This window comes from Lissotriton vulgaris, chromosome 7, assembly GCF_964263255.1.
Source record: "Lissotriton vulgaris chromosome 7, aLisVul1.2, whole genome shotgun sequence".
Classification (NCBI taxonomy): Eukaryota; Metazoa; Chordata; class Amphibia; order Caudata; family Salamandridae; genus Lissotriton; species Lissotriton vulgaris.
Genome location: NC_141695.1, coordinates 1,315,238,070 through 1,315,259,980, shown reverse-complemented (window position 1 = coordinate 1,315,259,980; position 21,911 = coordinate 1,315,238,070). Strand labels below are relative to the sequence as shown.

The 21,911-nt window shown below is 44.7% G+C and overlaps 1 protein-coding gene across 2 annotated transcripts in view; it reads right to left on the bottom strand.

Moving 5' to 3' along the window:
- Positions 1-21,911, bottom strand: part of LOC147703580 (transmembrane protease serine 9-like) — a 1,394,371-nt gene that overhangs the window by 62,638 nt on the left and 1,309,822 nt on the right. For both annotated transcript variants that reach the window (XM_086931925.1, XM_086931926.1), the window contains exon 21: positions 6,580-6,857. In XM_086931925.1, coding sequence (XP_086788051.1) covers positions 6,580-6,857 — 278 coding nt within the window. The remainder of the gene's footprint in view (positions 1-6,579; positions 6,858-21,911) is intronic.

Genomic DNA, 21,911 nt, shown 5'->3' with positions numbered 1-21,911 from the left:
TGATTTGCCCAGAATCACAGGAAGTTTAGCGTCATTACCGAGACGCGAACCCAGCACCAACTCTCACAGGCTGCAATGGCAGGCCTGGAGTCACAGTTTGAGTGGTCTCTCATGGGTGGCATAATATATGCTGCAGCCCATGGGAGACCACTGGTGTACCCATGCCTTGGGTACCTCAGTACAATATACTAGGGGCTTATAAGGGTACACCAGTAGCCAATTGGGAATGTACCAAAGTACTTACCATAGTCAAATTTAGGGAGAAAGCACAGTGACTGAGGTCCTGATCAATAGGATCCCAGTCAGACTAGTCAAAAACACAGCAACACCAGACAAAAAGTGGGGTAACCATGCTAAAAGGATCCTACCTTCCTACTAATACCAACTTCCAATCCCTGAGGGTAGGCAGCTCGGGTTCCCCAATAGCATTTAATGTCTTGTTTCGCTACTACCATGCCCAGGTTGCCAAAAACGAGTTTACTTCTGGGTACGTCTACTCTTGTGGGTACACATAATAGGACGAATATGAGGTCCATCTGTAGGTTGACACCCAATACCTTATTTAGTTCCTCCACTATACTGTGCCAGTATGAACTGATCTCTGGGCATGGACATATTGTGTGTATGATGGATCCTGCCTCATCGTCACATGTCAAACAGTTGGGCGTAACAGCCCTACCAAATGTATGGAGGTGGGCACTAGTATAGTACACTCTGTGGAGTACTTTAAATTGAATAAGTCGCAGGCGGGATTTGATTGCCACCTCTCTTGGGTGTATCAAGGCCACCTCCCAGTCCATGGATTTTAGTTCAACCACCTCTTCTTTCTTGGTTTCTTTCGGTTCGGTCAGTGTATCAGGGATGTTATTTAGGATAGTCTTCTATGTCCATGATATTGCATTCTCAGATAACTGCCCTTGAAGGAACCTCCCCTCTAGTGGGGCATAATCCTGGAGGTCCTCTACTATTTTTTCTGCCTGCCTGGCATGTTGCAAATGCAGGTATTTAAAATATTAGGCATTGTGTAGATGGTATTCCTTCTGTAGGTGGCCTAAGGAAATCAGTGTACCCTCCTCACTAGGCTCTCCCAATTTGGAGATACCAACTATGTCACACTTCCTAAAGCCCTTCAACTTTCAGGATTCTTTTAATCATGTTCCTATCCACAGGGGCCTCACCGGTGACAATCTCTTGTTTCATTTTGCTACCCTTTCCACCCGGCGATGGTCACCTGAGTTGCGGTCAACAAGCTACGTGACCCCAAACCCCCGTATATGTAATGTATATACAAACTCACTCGAAATTGCGTCTTCTCTAACACAAAGGTTGGGTTGGTATCTTCAATCGGTGACCACAATTAAGTGTGCATACCAATATTAGGCCCAGATGTTAGGGAGGTAAATAACCTCGTTATATTGGTTCCTTTATAGTGTTCCCAGTGCCACCCTAGGATATCTCCCATTCCACAACAGCGTTCGGGTTTCACTGTCGATCCTAGTAAACACATCATTGGGCATCTTACGATAGGTGTTTTGAAGGACAAATAGGAATTTTGGGAGTGACACCATCTTGTACATACTGTTATGTAGTACAAGGGATACCCAAAGGAGCAGTGAGGGACCTTGGGTGCATATATTATTTCAAGGAACAGTGGTCCCTAACAGGCGCTAGATAGTAAAAATTCATATAGATCAAAATTGGAATCCATATAGTCTGTCCAGCCAGACAGGGTTTAATAACAAGAATATAAATATAGTCAGAATGAGACATTACCTGTTCTTGTACTGTTGGCTCCCTGTGCCCCTCTGCAACAATATCCCATTCTAGGTGCTATGTTGCCCTCAATACGAATTAGGACGGTGAAAGGTTTAATCGTTTCTGCCTGACTACATAGCATTAACATGCCTCCTCACCCCTTACTGTTACTACACTAGTGCCTTTTCATACCACTCTGACTATTAGTGTGCACTCAGCATAACGACTTGTATTGATCAATCCTTTGCACTATCTGCATGCAACCACAGATGCTCTTACTGGCGTTGCAATCTTTTGGAGATTTAAGCACATTCCAGTAAGTTACCGCCGTCTGTGCATGAGCCCAATAAAACTTCACACCGGCATCGACGCCGGTCAGGCTCTCTATTGGCTCACTTTTCCAAACCTCCATTTGGATTTCGGCCGCGCCTCTCCACTCTGGGCGGGTGCGTTCCAAGCCTCGGTTTGGCTGGACACGCCCACCCGGAAGAGCGCGGCGTGCAGCACGAACGCTTTAAGACTCAGTTACCGGCCCGCTCTCCATCGTCGGGGTCCGGTTTTGAGGCGATACCCAGGTTCACAGCGGGCTGAGAGCGTTGAGGGCGTGAGTGCACTCCAGCTACAGGATCGCTGGCATTCTACAAAAATGAGCTAAGTGTACACCCGTTTCACGGGGATTTAAAGCAAACCCTTTCTTTTACAGGATGTGCCAGGCACGCTCCAACCCCCCTCCCGAGACCCATGGTGCAAGTAGCGCCCTGTTTTAAAGTGAGATATAAGTCTAAGTTACCATCTTAGGGGGTCACAGACCTTTGGTCCATTGATCCCTTCATAAGGAGTACATACATCATGTTTTTAACCCTTCTATCCACTGCTATAGTTTTTAAAGACACCCTTACCACTTCACTTCCCAGAGTTAATGATATCATCCCCACAGGGCTACTTGGATGGTGTTAAAACTAGTGTCTACTTTGGGAACACTATTTATGCCACTAACTATGGAGCACCATGATCAAACGCAATGGCTTATAATAATTGTGTGTATGTCTTTTTGTGTTTGTATGTGTATTTCACTCTACAGGTGCTGAGATACTCCATAATTTGGAGCATTTTTCGGAATGAGCGACTCGCTCTTCCACCTTTTCTAAGCACTTTTTTCACTTTTTTTAAAGATTTTCACTTTCACGTCCCCAGGTCAGGGTGGACGATTAGAGAGTCCATACCGCCGGGGTTTAGTCCTGACGAATGCCTTGGTAAATTGAAACCACCCATATGGCAGAAACATGTTGACTGACTTAAGTATTTTTTCTGAATTTAACCAATCCTTAAACCTTGGCAGCTAAATTCAGACACATAATACTCTTCACTTGTGTCTTAGGGATCACTCATTAAACTTTTTTTACTGATACCCTTTTAGGCACTTTTAATTTTAGCTACCCTCACAGCACGCCCTTCTCACACAACCAGCTCCGCAGTCTTTCTGGCGTCGCAGCACTCGGCCTCTTTGGTGGGGCCCGGTGATGAAGCATGACACTGACTAGGTCGGTGTGTGAGGGCTTTCCTATCCACCCAAAGTGGGTGTGTTATTCTTATCTATCTCGCTCCATCTCTGTGGCTTTTTTGAGACCGATCTGACCTCTCTGTTTTTGTTTATTTGTATCTAACCGGGGACTCAGAGAGTGTCCTTGAATCTCCCTACCTCTCCCATTGTTGTTTTGTACCTTATAGTATGCTGTGAAATATCTTGAAAACTCATTCCAATGTCTTGGGCGTGGTAAGGGTGTCTTCATCTTCTCCCACGATCTCGTCACCCATCTAGCCTCTGCTACCTTCCGACCCAGCTAGGCCGACAGCCGCCCCACTTTATCCCTAGTGTCGTGGAAGCATTGTTGGTGGGACAGGATCATGGCCCTGGTTTCTTGCTATGCCAATGACTGGTATTCTCTACATACTAGTGCAATCTTACACAGGACAGTGGGATTGACAGCACACCTTAAACTGTCTGAACCCAGCCTTACTGTTACAAAATGATTAACCCTGGGCGTAGCACTATGCTACGCTCGCGGAGCTTGCGTAGTTTGAGCTACTACGTGCTATGCGAATTGCACGTAGCACTGTGCAAAAACGCATGGCGGGCATTTTTTTGCTTGTTCGCGGTCCTTAACATCAAGTTGGCGACTGCGAGCTAGCAAAATCAACAACCCGGCGAGACTTTTTCCTCGTTCCCGATCAGCAACATCAATTTGCCGAAAGCGAGCGTGGAAAATATACCTCCCGGCGAGATTCTTAACGCGGGGGTCAGGCTTCTCATTGCTAGTGGTTGCGTATGCTCGTGACCGCTCGAGAAAGCTGCCACTCGAGTACAAATCTACTCGAGTGGCAGAAAACGACCACTTGCACTGTGCAAAATGCCGTTTGCAATTATTGCATAGTTTGGACAAGCATCCGGCACTGTGCAATCAGTGCGAGCAGCACTTTCCCTACCGCACTACGCAGTCCGCGTAGCTACGCGTAGTGTGATGTGCACTTCCCATAGCTAGGCATAGCACAACTACGCGCAGGGTTAAAAACGATACTGAACTACAAGTAGGGTATATAAGTTATTACATTACTTTTTGTAAATAGTGAATGTTGGTCTCAGAAATCCTCTTACTATGTTTAGGTTTGCCTACTTCGTTTGCAGAACAAACATTTCTAAACTGTGAGGATTAAGCTAGTGAAACTAACTGATATTGCGTTTTAACCTGATCCAAGATTTAAGTTTGTCACCAACTACGCATTCTGCTTCATTGGACTGTCTCTTCCAGGAAACTGTGCTGGGTCTAGTTTAACTTATAGAATGATACTGTAAAGTGTTGGTTTGTGGGCCAACTCTTGTTACCACACATGCCAAAATTCTGAGTTTTATAGAAAACTCTGCTTGCCCACAATTTACTGAGAGCAAATGATTGCTAAATACAGGGCAATTCAGATTATAGTGCATTAAAAGCTAAAATCTACATTGTATGCCCTATTTTTTCATGGCAATGCTCAGAATAGGCAGAATTTATGGCTATCAATAAATTCTGAACCCAAAGGTATCAGATTTTATCAAGTGCAATAAATCCTGTATTAACATCATTAGGCCCCTAACGTTTGCCCTTAATGCTATGAGTTCTTGTATTCCTTAAAAATGGAAAAGCTGCTACAGCTTCATATTTCAGATAACAGTTCACAGGCATAGTTTTGCAAAGCAGCCATGTGGATGTCAGTGCACACCTTTATTACAACGTCACTGCCTGGTTTCTGTACACTGATTTTACAGCGGTAATGAAACTAGGTCACTCATTCATGGGGGTTTGGCGTAGGGCAGTGCAGCAAGTCCTCTTGCTGTGCTGTCCTACGTCAAAGTGAAAGGGCAGGAATGCACTGCATTTATGCAATAAGGTGCATTCCTGTCCTTTCACCCGGAGCTGGTGCCGTTTCAACAGCCTAGTGTCTACGCAGGCACCCTTGCACCATGGTGCAAGGGTATGCCTGTGTTGCATGCAGGATTGCTTTGTGCAGGAAGCAGCACCTTCCTGCACAAAGACAATCCTAAGAGGCATTTTCCTCATTCTGTGTGCTGCAGAATGCAATACACAAATCCATGGGCGTTGCATGTGAAAACACACCTTAATCCACATGGAACACCTCCTGAGCACAGAGTAATACAATGCAGCGATTTGCGCTGCCTTGCCTTACTCCATATCTATGAGGCCATTCAAATCCACGCATAGTGGCTTTGCGTGGCCTCATAGATATGAGTTTGTGATTTGTGCTGCAGGAGTCTCATAAATATGCTCCTAGATGCTCCTAGACTTCTACTTTGCTACTTTGCTACTTTCTGACCAATCAAATAAAGGGAATACACAAATTTGCAAAATTTGGGGGGTGGTACATGCCCTTGAAATGGTATAACTAAGGTAGGCTTAGTCAGTTAGATTGTCCGACTTGTCACAGACCTGTGACTGACCCAACGTATGCTGAAGAAGAATCGTGGATGCCGCAGACCTCAGAGGGCTGGTCGAGCACTCTGAAGGAAGAATCTGGAATTTTGCTGAAGGAGAAGACTCTGTCCTAGAGAAGGGGAACAAGAGTAGCTGCAGAGAGGGGTGTGACGCTGGTGTTGCACTTAGAGGAGGTTACCTGTCCTGTCCTGCACCTGTCCTGAACTGTTGGCTCTTGTTTAGGCGGGAGCCCTTTCTTTCCAGCCCTTGGCCAGGGGTTGGTCCTCGCACTAATCTAGGTAAATATAAAGTGTGTGGTATGTCCTTGTACTATTTCCTTTTCTCACCCTTCCCAGGTACCAATGTCTAAAAGTAATTTTGCTGATTCGCTAAAGATTTTTTCTTTGATCATTATTTTTCTACTTGAAAAGTCTTTAATCACTCTGTATTGTTACTTGACTCCCAAAATATTGCATAGATAATGTATTCAGTTCCCTGAGTATGTGGTTATTTTATGATAAGGTGAATTGTTATGCTACCTATTATTCTAACAGCCAAATCCAATCACCTAAGTGATTAAATTAAGTAAAGTGACGAGGAATTGGTAAGTTATGATTTTCAGGTATAAAATATAAAACCACTGATAGGCAGAGAAAATTGATTACCGGTTTAAGGTGTGTATGTTTATGGGCCCAGGTAAGTATGGTATTAGAAAATATCCCGAAGTGGAAATCTCACGCCATCACCAGCAATGATGCATGTTGAAATTATGCTTTGAGTCAGATTTCTAGATTTGCCATATTTCCCATCTCCCTCCCAGACACATTGCATTTCATCACATTTCCTTCAGTCTCACCTCCGTTGCTGATATCCCCCCAGCCAGTGGCCCAACAGTTCATTCCGCTGGGGAACTGGACCTCCGGAGCCGGCAGGCAGATCGGAAGAATGTAGTCAGTGAAACCCACAGGGGTCGACAACTGCAGCAGGGCGAGATCCCCAGGTGACCTGGAACCGCCGTTGAAATAGTTGTTTAAGATGATCAGTTGAACAATGGAGTACACCTGGTACGAGTTCCACAGTGAAAGAGAGTGTGCACCCAAGAATACACTGAGATAGTAGGGATAATCTCTGAAACTGAGAAGAGAGGTTAATGCCACATGAGTTTGAGGTTCTTACTACACACATTACTACTTGAATGTCAGACATCTTTCAACTCTTGATGACAGCTCTGCATATCTGCACTTTCTGCCCTGCATCACTGTTTGAACCTTGCACTCTCCCATCTCAAAAATTCAACTTTGTCCAGGATTTCACTCTGGATTATTTTATTGTACCTTTCCAGTCACTTACCATTTATCAAACCATTGGCTTTCTTTCTTACCGTTTTCACAGCAGTGCATGTACGCTTCCTCCTGAAACGATCCCCTTTTTTCTCTGATACCTCACCCTCTATAATTGTTCAAACCTTCCTTAAAAACTCCACACTGAAGGCCTCAACTCATTGCATCTTCAGCTAAGCTGAGCAACTTGGATGCCACATCACCTCTCTCTCGTTAACTCAGATAACAACTAGCGCCTTTCTAAATAATGCTGTTATCAACCCGCAAATACAACTCTACCCCTTCCTCCTTTACCTGGCGGCTATCTTTCATCAGTGTCTTTCCTCTTAGCACCTCCTCGCCTTATTGTTTCTCCAAAGTTCTCCTTTGTTTCTAAGCTGAATTCACCAACTATGTGACATATAAAATAACCTTTGCAAGCTGTATTTTCTCTGGCTCTGTTGCAATATCTTCAGCCCAACGCCAGCTTATTTCAGTTTTTTAATTTTGAGCAGGCTTTGAACAGCCCCCTACTGGCCTTCAGCCTGCTTAATGCCTCAATGTTGCTTCTTCTTGCTCACCTAAACTGACATCTTTAGTCTATCTCTTTCTTTAAACTCACCCTCTAACTCTTTCAAATATGCATTGATTTTTCTGTTATTTAGATAACCGTCTCTTGACTATTACATCCCTTCTAACTGCTGTCCCATGTCGCCCTTATCTATGGCATACATAAACCACTATTGCATCTATGCACTCATGTCTTCTTTTGTCTATTTAATCTGCATTTAAGCCTCCTCTCTCCAATAAAAATGCCCTTCTTGTGTTAGAATCAGCTCACATTGACCCAGCATGTCTACAGCCCCACTCTCCTCATTCTGTCCTGCCTTACTTTATCTCAATCTATTACCAGGATTGACCAGCCCCTCTACTCCTTGCTTCTCTTTCGTTCTTTGATCTCTCTGGTTCTGCACTTCCCTGGTTATTATCCCCATCAGTAATCCTTGGAGACTATCAATAATTTTGCTACGGCTAGCAAATCTCGGACCACATCATATCACCTACAATGCAACTATTTAGTAATGTATCTTTTATCTTATTACGGCCCCCTTTTTAATCGCTGTCTTCTTATCACCTCCTTACTAAACATCGCCTGTCACAATTAGACAAAAATCTTACAGTTATCTTTGACCACTCCCTGCTTTTCTCTCAATGCATGTATACTGTCATGTATACTGTCTCACACAACTTTTACCTCCAGCTCTGTACCATTCAAAAAATACGTTCAATATTTCCAAAACTCATAAAGTTTACTCTACTGTTTCTATGTTTTAACAACTGCTCTTCCTTACTTCTAGCCATCCTCACTTAAATTCCTGTTCCTCTTCAGTCAGCTCAGTCCTGGTACTAGTGTTGTGGCTTGCAAGTTTTGGAGTTTATTCAATAAATTAGTTTGGATCTCAAAAAAGATCAACAATACAGCGCATTAAAGATCATATTTAAAATTCATAGGAATACAAAATAATCTAAGGTAATAAAACATAATAGGCCATCATTTTTAAAATATCGGAAGAAAACAAAAAAACTTAAGCATCATAAAAAAAATGTTGATTCAGAGGGTGTGTAATAAGTTGCATCAGCTCATAATGTATATTAGAACATTGGGATGTTGAGAGCTCCTTTGAAGGCAATGGAGCAGCAGCAGCCTATATTAACTGGCATAGGCCCTCTGCTCTAGAATTTACATGGCACTAGTACACAGAATTTGCATTTCTCTTTCCCCTGCTTCTTGAAAATATATTATTTAAGCAGAGGAAAACGAAAGGCAGAGGCTGTGCAGAAGGACTTTACCTTTTACCCCTCTCTTCTCCTGTAGCTCAGTGCCACTAGGGCTTTAGAATGAGGGAGTGTTAAACGATGCTCAGCTGCTGGCGTGGTTGAACTACAAAAAGCAGTTCAGCCAAGCTGGGGAGAACCAGAGCCTGACTTCAGTCTCCTTTCACAGCTCTTGCTGTGATTGTTCAATAGTTAACAGCTGTGGCCCTGCGAGCGCTGTTAGCCGTAGAATGCTCACAGCAAGAGCTGTGAAACAAAGGTTTTGGAGTTCGAGTGGAATTTCAACCCCTTCAGACTCTGAGAGGCCTTTGTGTTTTTTAATTAGAACATTCTGCCCTCATAGGGCTGAATGTTCTAATAGTTTTATAGCCCACTGTAGCTGGGCTATACGGGTCATTAATGGCCCACACCGTTGTTAAAGACCCTCGCCTTTAGTTCAGGTTTTAACGGTGGAGCATTTCTTTAATGATCTGTATAGCCCACTACGGCAGGCTATAAAGCTATATGAGAACATTTCGAATGCTGAGAGATCCGCTGAAGACAATGGGGTAGCTCCGGTCTAATAATAGCTAGTATAAGCTCTGAGCTCCAACATTCCAATACTTGTCTTCACGTTCCTCCCTTTTTAACTGCAGACATTCTGACCTTAGTGGGTGTAATGTTATAATAGCCTTATTGCCCTTCTGCCTTGGGCTGTACCGATTGAAAAAGGCCCTCTCCCTCCTTATAGGCACTCTCCTGCGGCTCATATCTATAACTAGGGTTCAGGGCCTTTAACAACTGGTACAGACTCAGCTGAGGGCTATAAGCCTATATTAATATTAGAGTGCTCTATTAAGGAATGTAAAACATGATTTTTAAAATCTCCTATAGCAGGGCAAAGATGAAGTTCATGAAATAGGTTTGGGGGCTTAACTTACAAAAATAACAATCTACATGAGACCTTCACCATCTTGTGGTCCCCTCTCCATCTCACAGTTAGAGAATTGAGGGGAAGGTTACATTTTTGAAGGAGCACAAGTAAAAATGTCATATTGAAGAAAATTTGGTAGGAGAGATAAGGTTGGATTTCTCTAAAGTGAGTATTTGCTATAAAACGTCTGCTTATTTCCATATGACCACCATATTCTAAATCATGGGGGATACTTAGCTATCCACTTGAACTTTGAGTAATTGGCACAACTGCCCTGGGTATCACAACTTTGAAGGACTTTATTACAACTAAAACTCTTCAGAGAAAATGAAAAGGTTCTAAACAAAATAGTTTTTTAGTGGGTCCCTTTTCTAGACTAAAATTAAGGACAATTATGGCACAAGGAGGTGCTTATATCCTCAATGTATAATGTTTGCAAGAGTTTGGAAATAGGTACTAGAGAGCCGAAACTCAAGGGTTTGAACTGGCATAGCCGAGCTCACATTGCAGAATTTACATAAAATATTTTTTTCATATAAATTTAAAAATGACCAACTTTGAAGAGAAGTAAATTTCTATGCAAGACAACTCCGGTGCATCGAGTAACCTATATCCCCAATGTTGTATGTTTGCAAGAGCTTGGAAATAAGTATGAGAGAGCTGAAGAGCAAATCTGAGGAACTGCACTGGTATATTAGAGCTCACATTGCAAAATGTATGTAAAATACTTTTTTCATATACATTTAAAAGGGACCACTTTGAAAGAGGAGTATATTCCTACGCATGTATTAAAATTGGCGGTATTTTTGTTTTATAAGCATGTAGTACATGATCAAAATGTCTCTTCCCCAAAGAGTTAAAAAGAGTTTTAAGAGCACCATCAGCCAAGTTTATTTTCCCTAAATTCGAAAATGCGCAAATATGAGAGAGGTTGCGAGAGAAAGTTGATCATAGATAAACATAATTATCAACAAACTCTTCTTTTTTTTGGATCCATGAACCAATTCTATGGTAATCCTCTTTTATTTCTTCTAAAAACTAGGACCTTTTAATTTTGCAATGTTTATTTTTAGAAAATGCCTTTCAGTGTAAGTGCATTCTAGTAAATTTTGTAAAGCCAAAGGAGTTAAATCAAATAAGGTTATGTTGTCAGCATACAAGAGGGTATACAATGAATGGGACTTGAGTTTTAGGTTAAAAATATCAATGCAAAAATTGTAGGAACATCAAATCTATTAAGCGAACAAAATATAGGAGCTAGTAAACAACCCCGATTTAGCTCAGTATGTGTCAGGATAACCGGGGAAATCCATTTATTTCTCACCAATAATACTCTACACCATGTTGAGAAGTAGAAGGTGACAACTAATCTAAATAAATTAATTGGTATGCCCAGTGAATGCAATTTGTGCAAATCAAATAGATCTGTCCACATGATCAAAGGGGTTTTAAAAATCAATAAAAGTGGCATACACAACTTGGCTTTTTTCACAACATAAATATCTAGAATAGACAACAACGCTGCAATTTAATCAGACACAGATCGGTTAGCTCTAAAGCCAGACTGTTTTACAGAAATAATATTTGTCTCATTGAGACTTTTTTCAAGGTTTTCAAGAATTCCTCAGGCAAAGATCTTCCAAACCACATCCAGGAGGACAACTTGTCAATAGTTTCCAGGGCTTGTTGTACTGCCCTTTTTCTGAAGAGGGAAGATAACACCCGCTTGCCAGGGTTTTGGGAGGGATTCTGAATCATAAAAATGTGCAAATAATGCCTCAATGTATTGGCCCACACCCCAGGACTTCGCTTACAGACTGTGATCGGGATTTCATCTGGGCTCGTGGCCACTGATTTTGCCCTGTTTATATAGCCATCTATTTGTTCAGAAGATGGGAAATTGATGTGTGAGCTAGAATGATTACTAGGGGAAAATGTCCAGGTACCAACATTCTGTTTATAAAGCTCCAACATATCACCTACCCAGTCTGATGGGGCGATTGGATTTGGAGAAGCTTTGTTTTTTGTGCTGCAATTTAGGGATACGATTTGCCAGAAAAACCTTGAGTTCTTCTCTTCTATAGCACAGTTATGGTGGCACCAATTCAAGTCCACCTATCTTTTCCTTCGGGCTACACAAATCCAACTAATACTTTGTATTAGTTGCCTACGTTCCATTGAGAACAAGAGAAACTGTTCATGTGAAAAGTTATCTCCTTGGATAACTGGACTTCTCTTCCATCTTTCCATGCCTTATTAAATTGAAAATGTTTTTTCCTCTATCTTTGATATGCTCTACAAGAGTGTGCATGAGTAATTTGTATGAACTAATAGAGTTTGTAATAAAGGGATCAGGAATTGCTGTGTCAAATAAGACTAATATTCTGTGGGTTCCAGTGGATATGTGCATATTTTTCATTTGAATATCGACTAACATAGTACCTGGTTCAACCAACCAATCCATAGTTTTTGTGAGGGGTAAGGCATTATTATATGAAGGGAGGCATGATCACAAACACTGAATGTAATGCTTTCATTTCCTGGACAGGGTTAATAATTGTATATGATAATATCGGATAGCCAATAATTGATAAACTCATCAGGCTATGCCTAGACACCTTTGCTGGAATACTTGATTTGCGTCTTCTATTTGGAATAACAGCATCTAGAGGCTTCAAAACACTCAGGAGATTTTAAGTTCATCAAATCTTCAATGACTAGGGAACAAAGATATATCAGCTCCTCTATTTCAGCATTCTCAAAGGCTGACAGTGACTTTTTAGATACTTTACTATTTAAATCACCAGTAATAATAACCCAGGAGGCCTTTGCACTGCCTGATATTAAGTTTATAAACTCAAATGCTTTAGCGAGAATACAGTTGCTCTGATGGCCCCGAGGTATGTCAACCCTAAACAGGAATTTAGATTGACCCTCAATTCCATTTCACTTTGGAAAATTGATCTTTAAGCATTGTAGTCATTTTTATGGTTTGGTATTGGCTGGGTATTCCAATCAAAGTCAATTGACAGTAAGATAGCAATGCCCCTTTGTGCATGGCCCCACTCAGAATAGGTGGCTGGGCTATTGAATACATAATAAGAGTTGACCACTAAATAAGAAACTGAATATGTTTCCTGGAGATCTATGATTGATGCCTTTTGGGACTTCAAATAGTCTATTTTCGGTTTATCAATCCTGGTCAAATTCCAAGATATCCACAGTTTTTTATCATTAACTAAAATTCAGTTGTAAGTATTGACCCTTACATTTGTTTCTATTCAATTCTCCTGAAAGCCAGGACCAATAACAATTGCTGTTCGAACATTGGGGCACTGTATTTGGGTCATGTGTTTTTATCTACTAGGCGCAGATACTTCCACCACAAATAAGTAGGCAGAATTTTGTAATACTTGCAATATTTCAAGATGGTTATTATATTCAAAAGTGAGGACTTCTGGATCCAGAAATGTAGGTGCATCTTTACTCCCTGTCATTCGTTCATGGGGATCCATTACTCGGAATAAATCACAGGCGATCTTTCTGAAATAATCATCATTCTCCAAAATGATATCTGGGGCTAGCTTTGACCAAAAGATCACTCTACTATAAGAACAAGTCGTTTAATCTGGAAAAGACAGTGTCTTGAGGAAACGAGCGAAAAAGGCAAAGCAGAGGTTAGAAAAACCAGTGAGGAGAAAAGGCAAAACGTAGGGCAGAAAAACTAGCAAAAAGGCAAAACAGAGGGCAGAAAAATGAGCAGTAAAGAAAAACAGAGCCGAAGAAAGCAAAACATAGGTCAGAAAAACAAGGAGAAAAAGGCAACACAACAGAGGGCATAAAAACTAGCAGAAAAGGCAAAACAGAGCAGAAGTGGACAAAACAGAGGACAGAAAAATGAGCAGCAAAGGTAAAACAGAGAGCAGAGAAATGAGCAGAAAGGGTAAAACAGAGCAGAAGAGGACAAAACAGAGGGCCGAAAAAAGAGCAGAAAAGGCAAAACGGAGAGCAGAGAAATAGACAGAAAATGCAAAACAGAGAGCAGAAAACAAGTAGAAAAGGCTAAACAGAACAAGAACCGAATAGAGGAGGCACAAACAGAGGGCAGCAGGTGACAGGCAGCAGGGGGTAGCGGACTGCGGGTAAGCTGAACATGGGAACTGCTGCAGGAAGAGCTGGCATGAGGACCTGCTCAATAGGGTCCGGCTGCGACCTCCATTAAGTAGGTCCTATGGGAAGGTGAGGAACTGGGTGGCGGGATGAGGAAAATGGCAGGAGGAGGGATGCAGCTGGAAGAGGTAAGAAATAAGCAAAAAAATGTAAAACAGAGTAGAAGAAGGCAAAACAGAGGGAAGAAAAACAAGCAGAAAAGGCAAAACAGAGGGGAGAAAAATGAGCGGCAAAGGAAACACAAAGCTGAAGAGGGCAAACCAGTGGGAAAACAACAGGGAAAACAGCGGGCAGAAAAACCAGCAGAAAAGGCAAAACGAAGAGCCAAGAAATGAGCACAAAATGCAAAACAGAGAGCAGAAAACAAGCAGAAAAGGCAAAACAGAACAAGAACCGAGGAGAGAAGGCACAAACAGATGGCAGCAGGGGACAGGCAGCAGGAAAAGGTACGTAACAAGCAAAAAAAATTAAAACAGAGTAGAAGAGTGCAAAACAGAGGAAAGAAAAACAAGCAGAAAAGGCAAAACAGAGGGGAGAAAAATGAGCGGCAAAGGCAACACAGAGCTGAAGAGGGCAAAACAGTGGGCAAGCAACAGAGAAAACAGAGGGCAGAAAAACCAGCAGAAAAGGCAAAACGGAGAGCAGAGAAATGAGCAGAAAATGCAAAACAGAGAGCAGAAAAACACGCAGAAAAAGGCAAAACAGAACAAGAACTGAGCAGAGGAAGCACAAAGAGAGGGCAGCAGGTGACAGGCAGCAGAGGGCAGCTGACTGTCGGTAAGCTGGACTGGGGAACTGCTGCAGGGAGATCTGGCATGAGGACCTGCTCAATTGGGTCAGGCTGTGGCCTCCATTAAGAAGGTCCTGTGGGAAGGTGAGGCACTGGGTGGCGAAATGAGGGAAATGGCAGGAGGAATGACGCAGCTGAAAGAGGTAAGAAACAAGCAAAAAAATGTAAAACAGTAGAAAAGGGCAAAACAGAGGGAAGAAAAACAAGCAGAAAAGGCAGAACAGAGGGGAGAAAAATGAGCGGAAAAGGCAACACAGAGCTGAAGAGGGCAAACCAGTGGGCAAACAAAAGGGAAAACAGAGAGCAGAAAAAACAGCAGAAAAGGCAAAACAGAGGAAAGCAGGGCAAAACAGAGGGCAGAAGAAAGAGCAGATAAGGCAAAATTAAGAACAGAGAAATTAGCAGAAAAGGCAACACAGGGGCAGAAAACAAGCAGTAACAGGCAATACACGAGGCCAGAAAAACAAGCAGGAGATCTGCTGCAAGGGGAGCTGGCACGAGGACCTGCTCAATGGGGTCGGGCTGCGGCTTCCATTGAGTAGGTCCTGTGTGAGGCGGAGGCACTGGGTGTTGGGAGAAGGGAAACAGCTGGAAGCTGGAAGAAACAAGCAAAAAAATGGCAAAAGAGGGCAAAACAGAAGGAGGAAAAATGAGCAGAAAGGCAAAACAGAAGGGAGACAAATGAGCAGAAAAGGCAAAACAGAGCTGAAAAGGGCAAACCAGTAAGTTTGGGTGAAATTTGCGAATTCGCCTTCCACGAATTCACGCGAAATCGAATTCGCAATCCGCAAAATCCGCAAATTCGTGCGAATTTGCAGATTTTTGGGTTTTTGCGTGTTCGCTGGGTTTTTTGTGTGTTCGCTGGGTTTTTGCGTGTTTGCAGGGCTTTTTGCGGATTCGCGGGCCGCTTGCCTGGCGAAGTTAGCCATGCGGTCGTGTATGGGCACAGCACCCTCTGGTTCACCACTGCCACCCTCTGGTTCATCCCTGCCACCCTCTGGTTCACCACTGCCACCCTCTGGTTCACCCCTGCCACCCTCTGGTTCACCCCTGCCACCCTCTGGTTCACCACTGCCACCCTCTGGTTCAGCACTGCCGCTCTCTGGTTCACCCCTGCCACCCTCTGGTTAAGCACTGTCACCCTCTGGTTCACCACTGCCACCCTCTGGTTCATCACAGCACCTCTGGTTCACCACTGCCACCCTCTGGTTAACCACTGTCACCCTCTGGTTCAGCACTGCCACCCTCTGGTTCACCACTGCCACCCTGTGGTTCACCCCTGCCACCCTCTGGTACAGCAAAGTCACCCTCTGGTTTACCACTGCCACCCTCTGGTTCACGACTGCCACCCTCTGGTTCATCACAGCACCTCTGGTTCACCCCTGCCACCCTCTGGTACAGCACTGTCACCCTCTGGTTCACCACTGCCACCCTCTGGTCACGACTGCCACCCTCTGGTTCATCACAGCACCTCTGGTTCACCACTGCCACCCTCTGGTTAACCACTGTCACCCTCTGGTTCAGCACTGCCACCCTCTGGTTCACCACTGCCACCCTCTGGTTCACCCCTGCCACCCTCTGGTTCACCACTTCTACCCTCTGGTTCACGACTGCCACCCTCTGGTTATGTTATGTTATGTTAGCCAGATTTGTAGAGCGCACAGATGTCCCAGCAAAGGGGCGTCCTGGCGCTGACAGAACAGAAAACCGGGCAAAAGCAATAACAGGAGCCCAAAACACAACAGCACTAGGGGTCTAAGGGAAAAAGGAAAGTTTTAACAGACTTCCTGAACAACAAGAGTCCGCCAATCGCACGGATATGGACAGGAAGGGAGTTCCATAACTTGGCAGCAAGCACTCTAAAAGAGCGGCCGCCAATCCTAGACCTCTTGAAACGCGGTACAATAGCCAAGTGAAGACCAGAGGACCTCAGAGACCGTGATGGAACATATGAAGAGATGAGGTGCTTCAAAATCTGAGGGGAAGAGTGTTTCAGGATTTTGAACGAAAGACAGAGAGACTTGAACTTAATTCTCTGAGCAACAGGAAGCCAGTGGAGCTTGTGAATAATTTTTTTGGCTGAGCAGAATCTTGGTAAGCCAACCAGAGCTCTGGCGGCAGTGTTCTGAACGCGTTGAAGTCTAGAGAGTTCAGCCTGATTAGCTCCCAATAGAAGAGAACTGGCGTAATCTAACTTTGACAGAATCATAGCTTGTACAATAAGCTGTCTAGTAGGTGCATCAAAGAATTTAAAAATGGATCTGAGCTTACGCAAGGTCCCGAAACACATGGCAGCAACCTTTTTAGTGTGGATGGTAAAGCTGAGTTTAGAGTCGAACCAGACCCCTAGATTTTTAACCTCAGTAACAGAGATAGGAGTAGGACCGAGCTCTGATGGCCACCAATTGTCGCCCCTTAGGTGACTCTGTTTCCCAACAATGAGCACCTCGGTTTTCTTGGCGTTCAGTTGAAGGTAATTATCAGTCATCCAACGAGCCACAGAAATAAGCCCCTCACGGAACTTAGCGGCCTTAAGATCGGAAGCCCCACTTATTGCAACCGTCAGCTGCATGTCGTCAGCGTAGGACACCATAGTCAGGTTCCCACGCTTGGCGACAGCAGCCAGCGGCTGTACATAGAGGTTGAACAAAGTGGGGCTAAGAGCCGATCCCTGCGGGACTCCCTGGGCAATCGCATAAGGTTTAGATTCAAAAGGTGGAGTGGCAACCTTGAAGGTACGACCAGATAGAAAAGATCGAAACCATTCAAGTGCCATATTATCGACACCCGCCTCAACCAATCGCTGAAGTAAAATATCGTGGGAGACCGTGCCGAACGTGGCACTGAGATCAAGAAGAACCAGTGCCACAGTGTAATCAGAATCAACCAACATGCGAAGGTGTTCAGCCATAGAGAGTAGCGCAGTCTCAGTACTATGACCGGGCCGAAACCCATTCTGCGATGGATCTAGTATATTGGCAGAATGGAGATGATTAGATAAGATGGTGTTAACATGGGCCTCGGTCAGTTTAGCTGCCCACGGGAGGAGGGAGATAGGACGGTAATTCTCCAATTTTAGTGGGTACAGAGCAGGTTTTTTTAAGATGGGAATCACCTGGGCCTGTTTCCAGGTGCCAGGGACGGGGCCTGAGGATAGGGACAGATTGATGAGCTCACATAAAGGAGGGAGGCAGATTCTCTAAATTGAGCGGGTCGTAGCGGATCCTTAGGGGAACGTGATTTAACTTTCACTACAAGTTTGTTAAAATCCTCCATTGAAAGCTCTGGGAGGTGAGATAGAGATGAAGTAGTTTTCGAAGCACGTATCAGTTTCTGCGAAGACCCTGTGGAGCTGGGAAAGGCACGGTAGATACCCTCCACCTTACCAATAAAAAAAGCAGCCAAATCCTCACAATGGGAGAAGGAGAAAATCTCAGCAGCTGATGCTCTGCTAGTAGTAAGATCCTTAAGAATCTTGAAAATAAGTTTGGTCGGGTTAGTACTGGTACTAAACTCACGAGAAAAGTAGGCGGCACGAGCCCTGCAGATCACTCTATGATACTTCTTGATACCAGCAAGGTACTGAGTTTTTCTTTCAGGCTGATTTGATTTACGCCAGGCTCTTTCGACTTGTTTGCAAGATTTTTTTAGGAACCGAAGCGAATCATCATACCAGGATCTGGAGTCGGTACGCCGCTGTTTGCTCTCAGCGATGGGAATCAGCCTATCCAAGGCTTTAGTCAGCCAGTTGCAATAAAGATCATAGCCAGACTCCACATCAGTAAAAGGGCCCAAGGGGAGAGCGCCGAGAAGCTGATGGAAGTCGTTCAATTTCAATTTTTTCCAAGGGCGTCTAAGAATAGTAGGAGTTGAGGTTTTGAGGAGTGGATCATTAAGCGTAAGATGTAATTCAATTAAATGATAGTCAGTCCAGGCCATGGGCCTCGGAGGCATCACCTTAACCATTGTAAGGTTAGTGAAAAAGGGGTCCAAAATATGACCGCCAACATGTGTGTGGTGTTCAACTATTTGAAATAACTGGAGAGCCTCCAGATCGGCAAGAGTGCTGCTGGCCACCGGAGGGCATGGAGAGTCAAAGTGGAGGTTTAGATCACTGACAATGCTAAAGTTAGCAGCTTTTAGGGTCAGAGAACTAACTACGCCAGGAAGAGCAGCCCTGAAGGCAGCATCTGGACCAGGGGGCCGGTAAATGAGCAGGCCAGAAAAAGTAAAGTGGTGGCTGACAGAGACGGAAAAGTGGGCGCTTTTGCAGCCAGCTATATCTATGGCCTTCCAGATACACGGATAACAAGATTTAACAGCCGCCGCAATGCCACCACCTCTAGAGTTACGATTGAGGGTGTAAATTGTGTACTCAGGAGGGAGTCCCAGATTAACCGCTGCCAAAGCATCGTCATGAAGCCATGTATCTGACATGAAAAGAATGTCAGGAGTCTCCTCCATTAGTAGGTCATGGATATCCAAATGATGCTTAACCAAAGATCTTACATTAAGATGGCATACCTTAAAAACAGAGGAATCTTGATGTTTCACCTAAGAAGAGCTAATGTTGTTAGACGCTCTTAAAGAGACTAAGCTATGTGCAGAAATCGGAACAGGGGATGTAAGAGAAAAAGCACACCCAAGGCAACGAAAAGGGCCGCACAGAGGATGTAAAGAAACCTCAGAGCAGGGGCACAGAGTCGGACGTAGGCAGAGCAGATCAGCTCTGGAATACATACTTATAAAGGGAGAAGAGAGCGACGCAGAACAGACAGAACTGTGGAGCTCTGCCCTAGCACTTCCTAAGCGCTGACGGGCGCAGACGGGCAGGACTCTGGCACGACTCAGGCGCAGTGAAGGCGCGACGGCTGCTCGTCACCGATGCGCACTTGACGGGAGGTTTAAGAAGGGCGGGCCGAGGAGAGCCGCACAACTAGAGCGCTCGGTCAGGCGCCTCTAGAACGGCGCGTCCAGACCCAAGATGGCATCCCAAAACAAACAAACAGGCTAGGAGCCCACAGACCTCTGTTTCATCACAGCACCCTATGGTTCACCACTGCCACCCTCTGGTTAACCACTGTCACCCTCTGGTTCAGCACAGCCACCCTCTGGTTCACCACTGCCACCCTCTGGTTCACCCCTGCCACCCTCTGGTTCAGCACTGCCACCATCTGGTTCACCACTGCCACCATCTGGTTTATCACTGCCACCCTCTGGTTCACCCCTGCCACCCTCTGGTTCAGCACTGCCACCCTCTGGTTCAGCACGGTCAGCCTCTGGTTCAACCCTGCCACCCTCTGGTTCATCACTGTCACCCTCTGGTTCAACACTGCCACCCTCTGGTTCACCACTGCCACCCTCTACCGAGAACTTTTGTGACGCAGCGGCAGCACAAAAGATGCACCATGGTGCTGGGTATTAACAACGTGACGCATCTGAGAGATGCGTCACGTTGTAAAGCCCTGCGCCATCAGGAGGCGTTCCGGCGCAGGGGAGTGCGTTCCTGCGCAGGAACGCCTCCTAAAAGTGGCTGAGTGAAATCTACAAGAATTCACTCAGTCACACTTAGGCCAATGCTGCGTCAAAACCCTGCGCCTGCTTGAAGCAGGTGCAAGGCTTGATGCAGCATTGGGGAGATAGGGCCCCCCCAGAGCATTGCTGGAGCTGCGTCGCAAGCGAGATGCAGCTTCAGCATTGCACTGCTTTTACGGCACAGATGCGTGACGCATCTGTGCTGTTTTTGCCACATGGTGCGCCGCATTGTAAATGCGGCGCACCATGGGTGGCGGAGCTGCGGCGCACAATAATGGGCGCATCCCTGGGGATGCGCCAGTTATTGTAAATCTGCCCCTATGCATTTAGCCAACGAGGGAGCACTTACTGATTAGACAATAGAAAGTACTCCAGTTGAGCAGAGGTATTGCACAAAAAGGTGGCATCTTCGTGGACAAACACGCAGGGCGGGATTCATTCTGCCCCCTGTTAGAGTCATTTTTTGTGCCCTTCTGCCCTCTGTTAGACTCGTTTTTCCCTTGTTTTTCTGCCCTTCTGCCCTCTGTTAGACTCGTTTTTCCCTTGTTTTTCTGCCCTTCTGCCCCCTGTTAGACTCGTTTTTTGTGCCCTTCTCCCCTTTGTTAGACTCCTTTTTCCCTTGTTTTTGTGCCCTTCTGCCCTCTGTTAGACTCGACTTTTGTGCTCTTCTGCCCTCTGTTATTCCCTTGTTTGTGTGCCCTTCTGCCCTCTGTTAGACTCGTTTTTTGTGCCCTCCTGCCCTCTGTTAGACTCTTTTTTGTGCCTTTCTTCACCGTTAGACTCGTTTTTTGTGCCCTTCTGCCCTCTGTTAGACTCGTTTTTCCCTTGTTTTTCTGCCCTTCTGTCCTCTGTTTGACTGTTTTTTTGTGCCCGTCTGCCCTCTGTTAGACTCGTTTTTCCCTTGTTTTTCTGCCCTTCTGCCCTTTGTTAGACTGCTTTTTGTGCTTTTATGCCCTCTGCATCACCACATCATCACTCAGCGCTACCCCATCATCACTCAGCACCACCACATTATCACTCAGCACCAACACATTATCACTCAGCACCACCACATCATCACTCAGCGCCACCACAGCATCACTCAGCGCCACCACATTATCACTCAGCACCACCACAGCACCACTCAACACGACCACAGCATCACTCAGCACCACCACATTATCACTCAGCACCACTCAGCACCACCACAGCATCACTCGGCACCACTACAGCATCACTCAGCACCACCCCAGCATCACTCAGCACCACCCCAGCATCACTCAGCACCACCACAGCACCACTCAGCATCACCACAGCACCACTCAGCATCACCACAGCACCACTCAGCACCACCACAGCACCACTCAGCGCCACCCCAGCATCAATCTGCGCAACCATTCAACAACAACTGGTTCAAATATGTTCTCTCAATGTTTCAAACTTTATTACAAATGTCACAAAAAGATGTTAATATTTCACTTCTGTTCTTGGATTTTCGTCACAATAAAATACACTGAACATAATCTTCACAAAAGTTATTTACAAGAGTTTAAGCTATTGCCATTATAAATTAAAATCACTTTTATTTAAGTATTAATTATTTAAAAAAATTAAAAGCCATTGTAATTTGTAATATCAATAAAGCC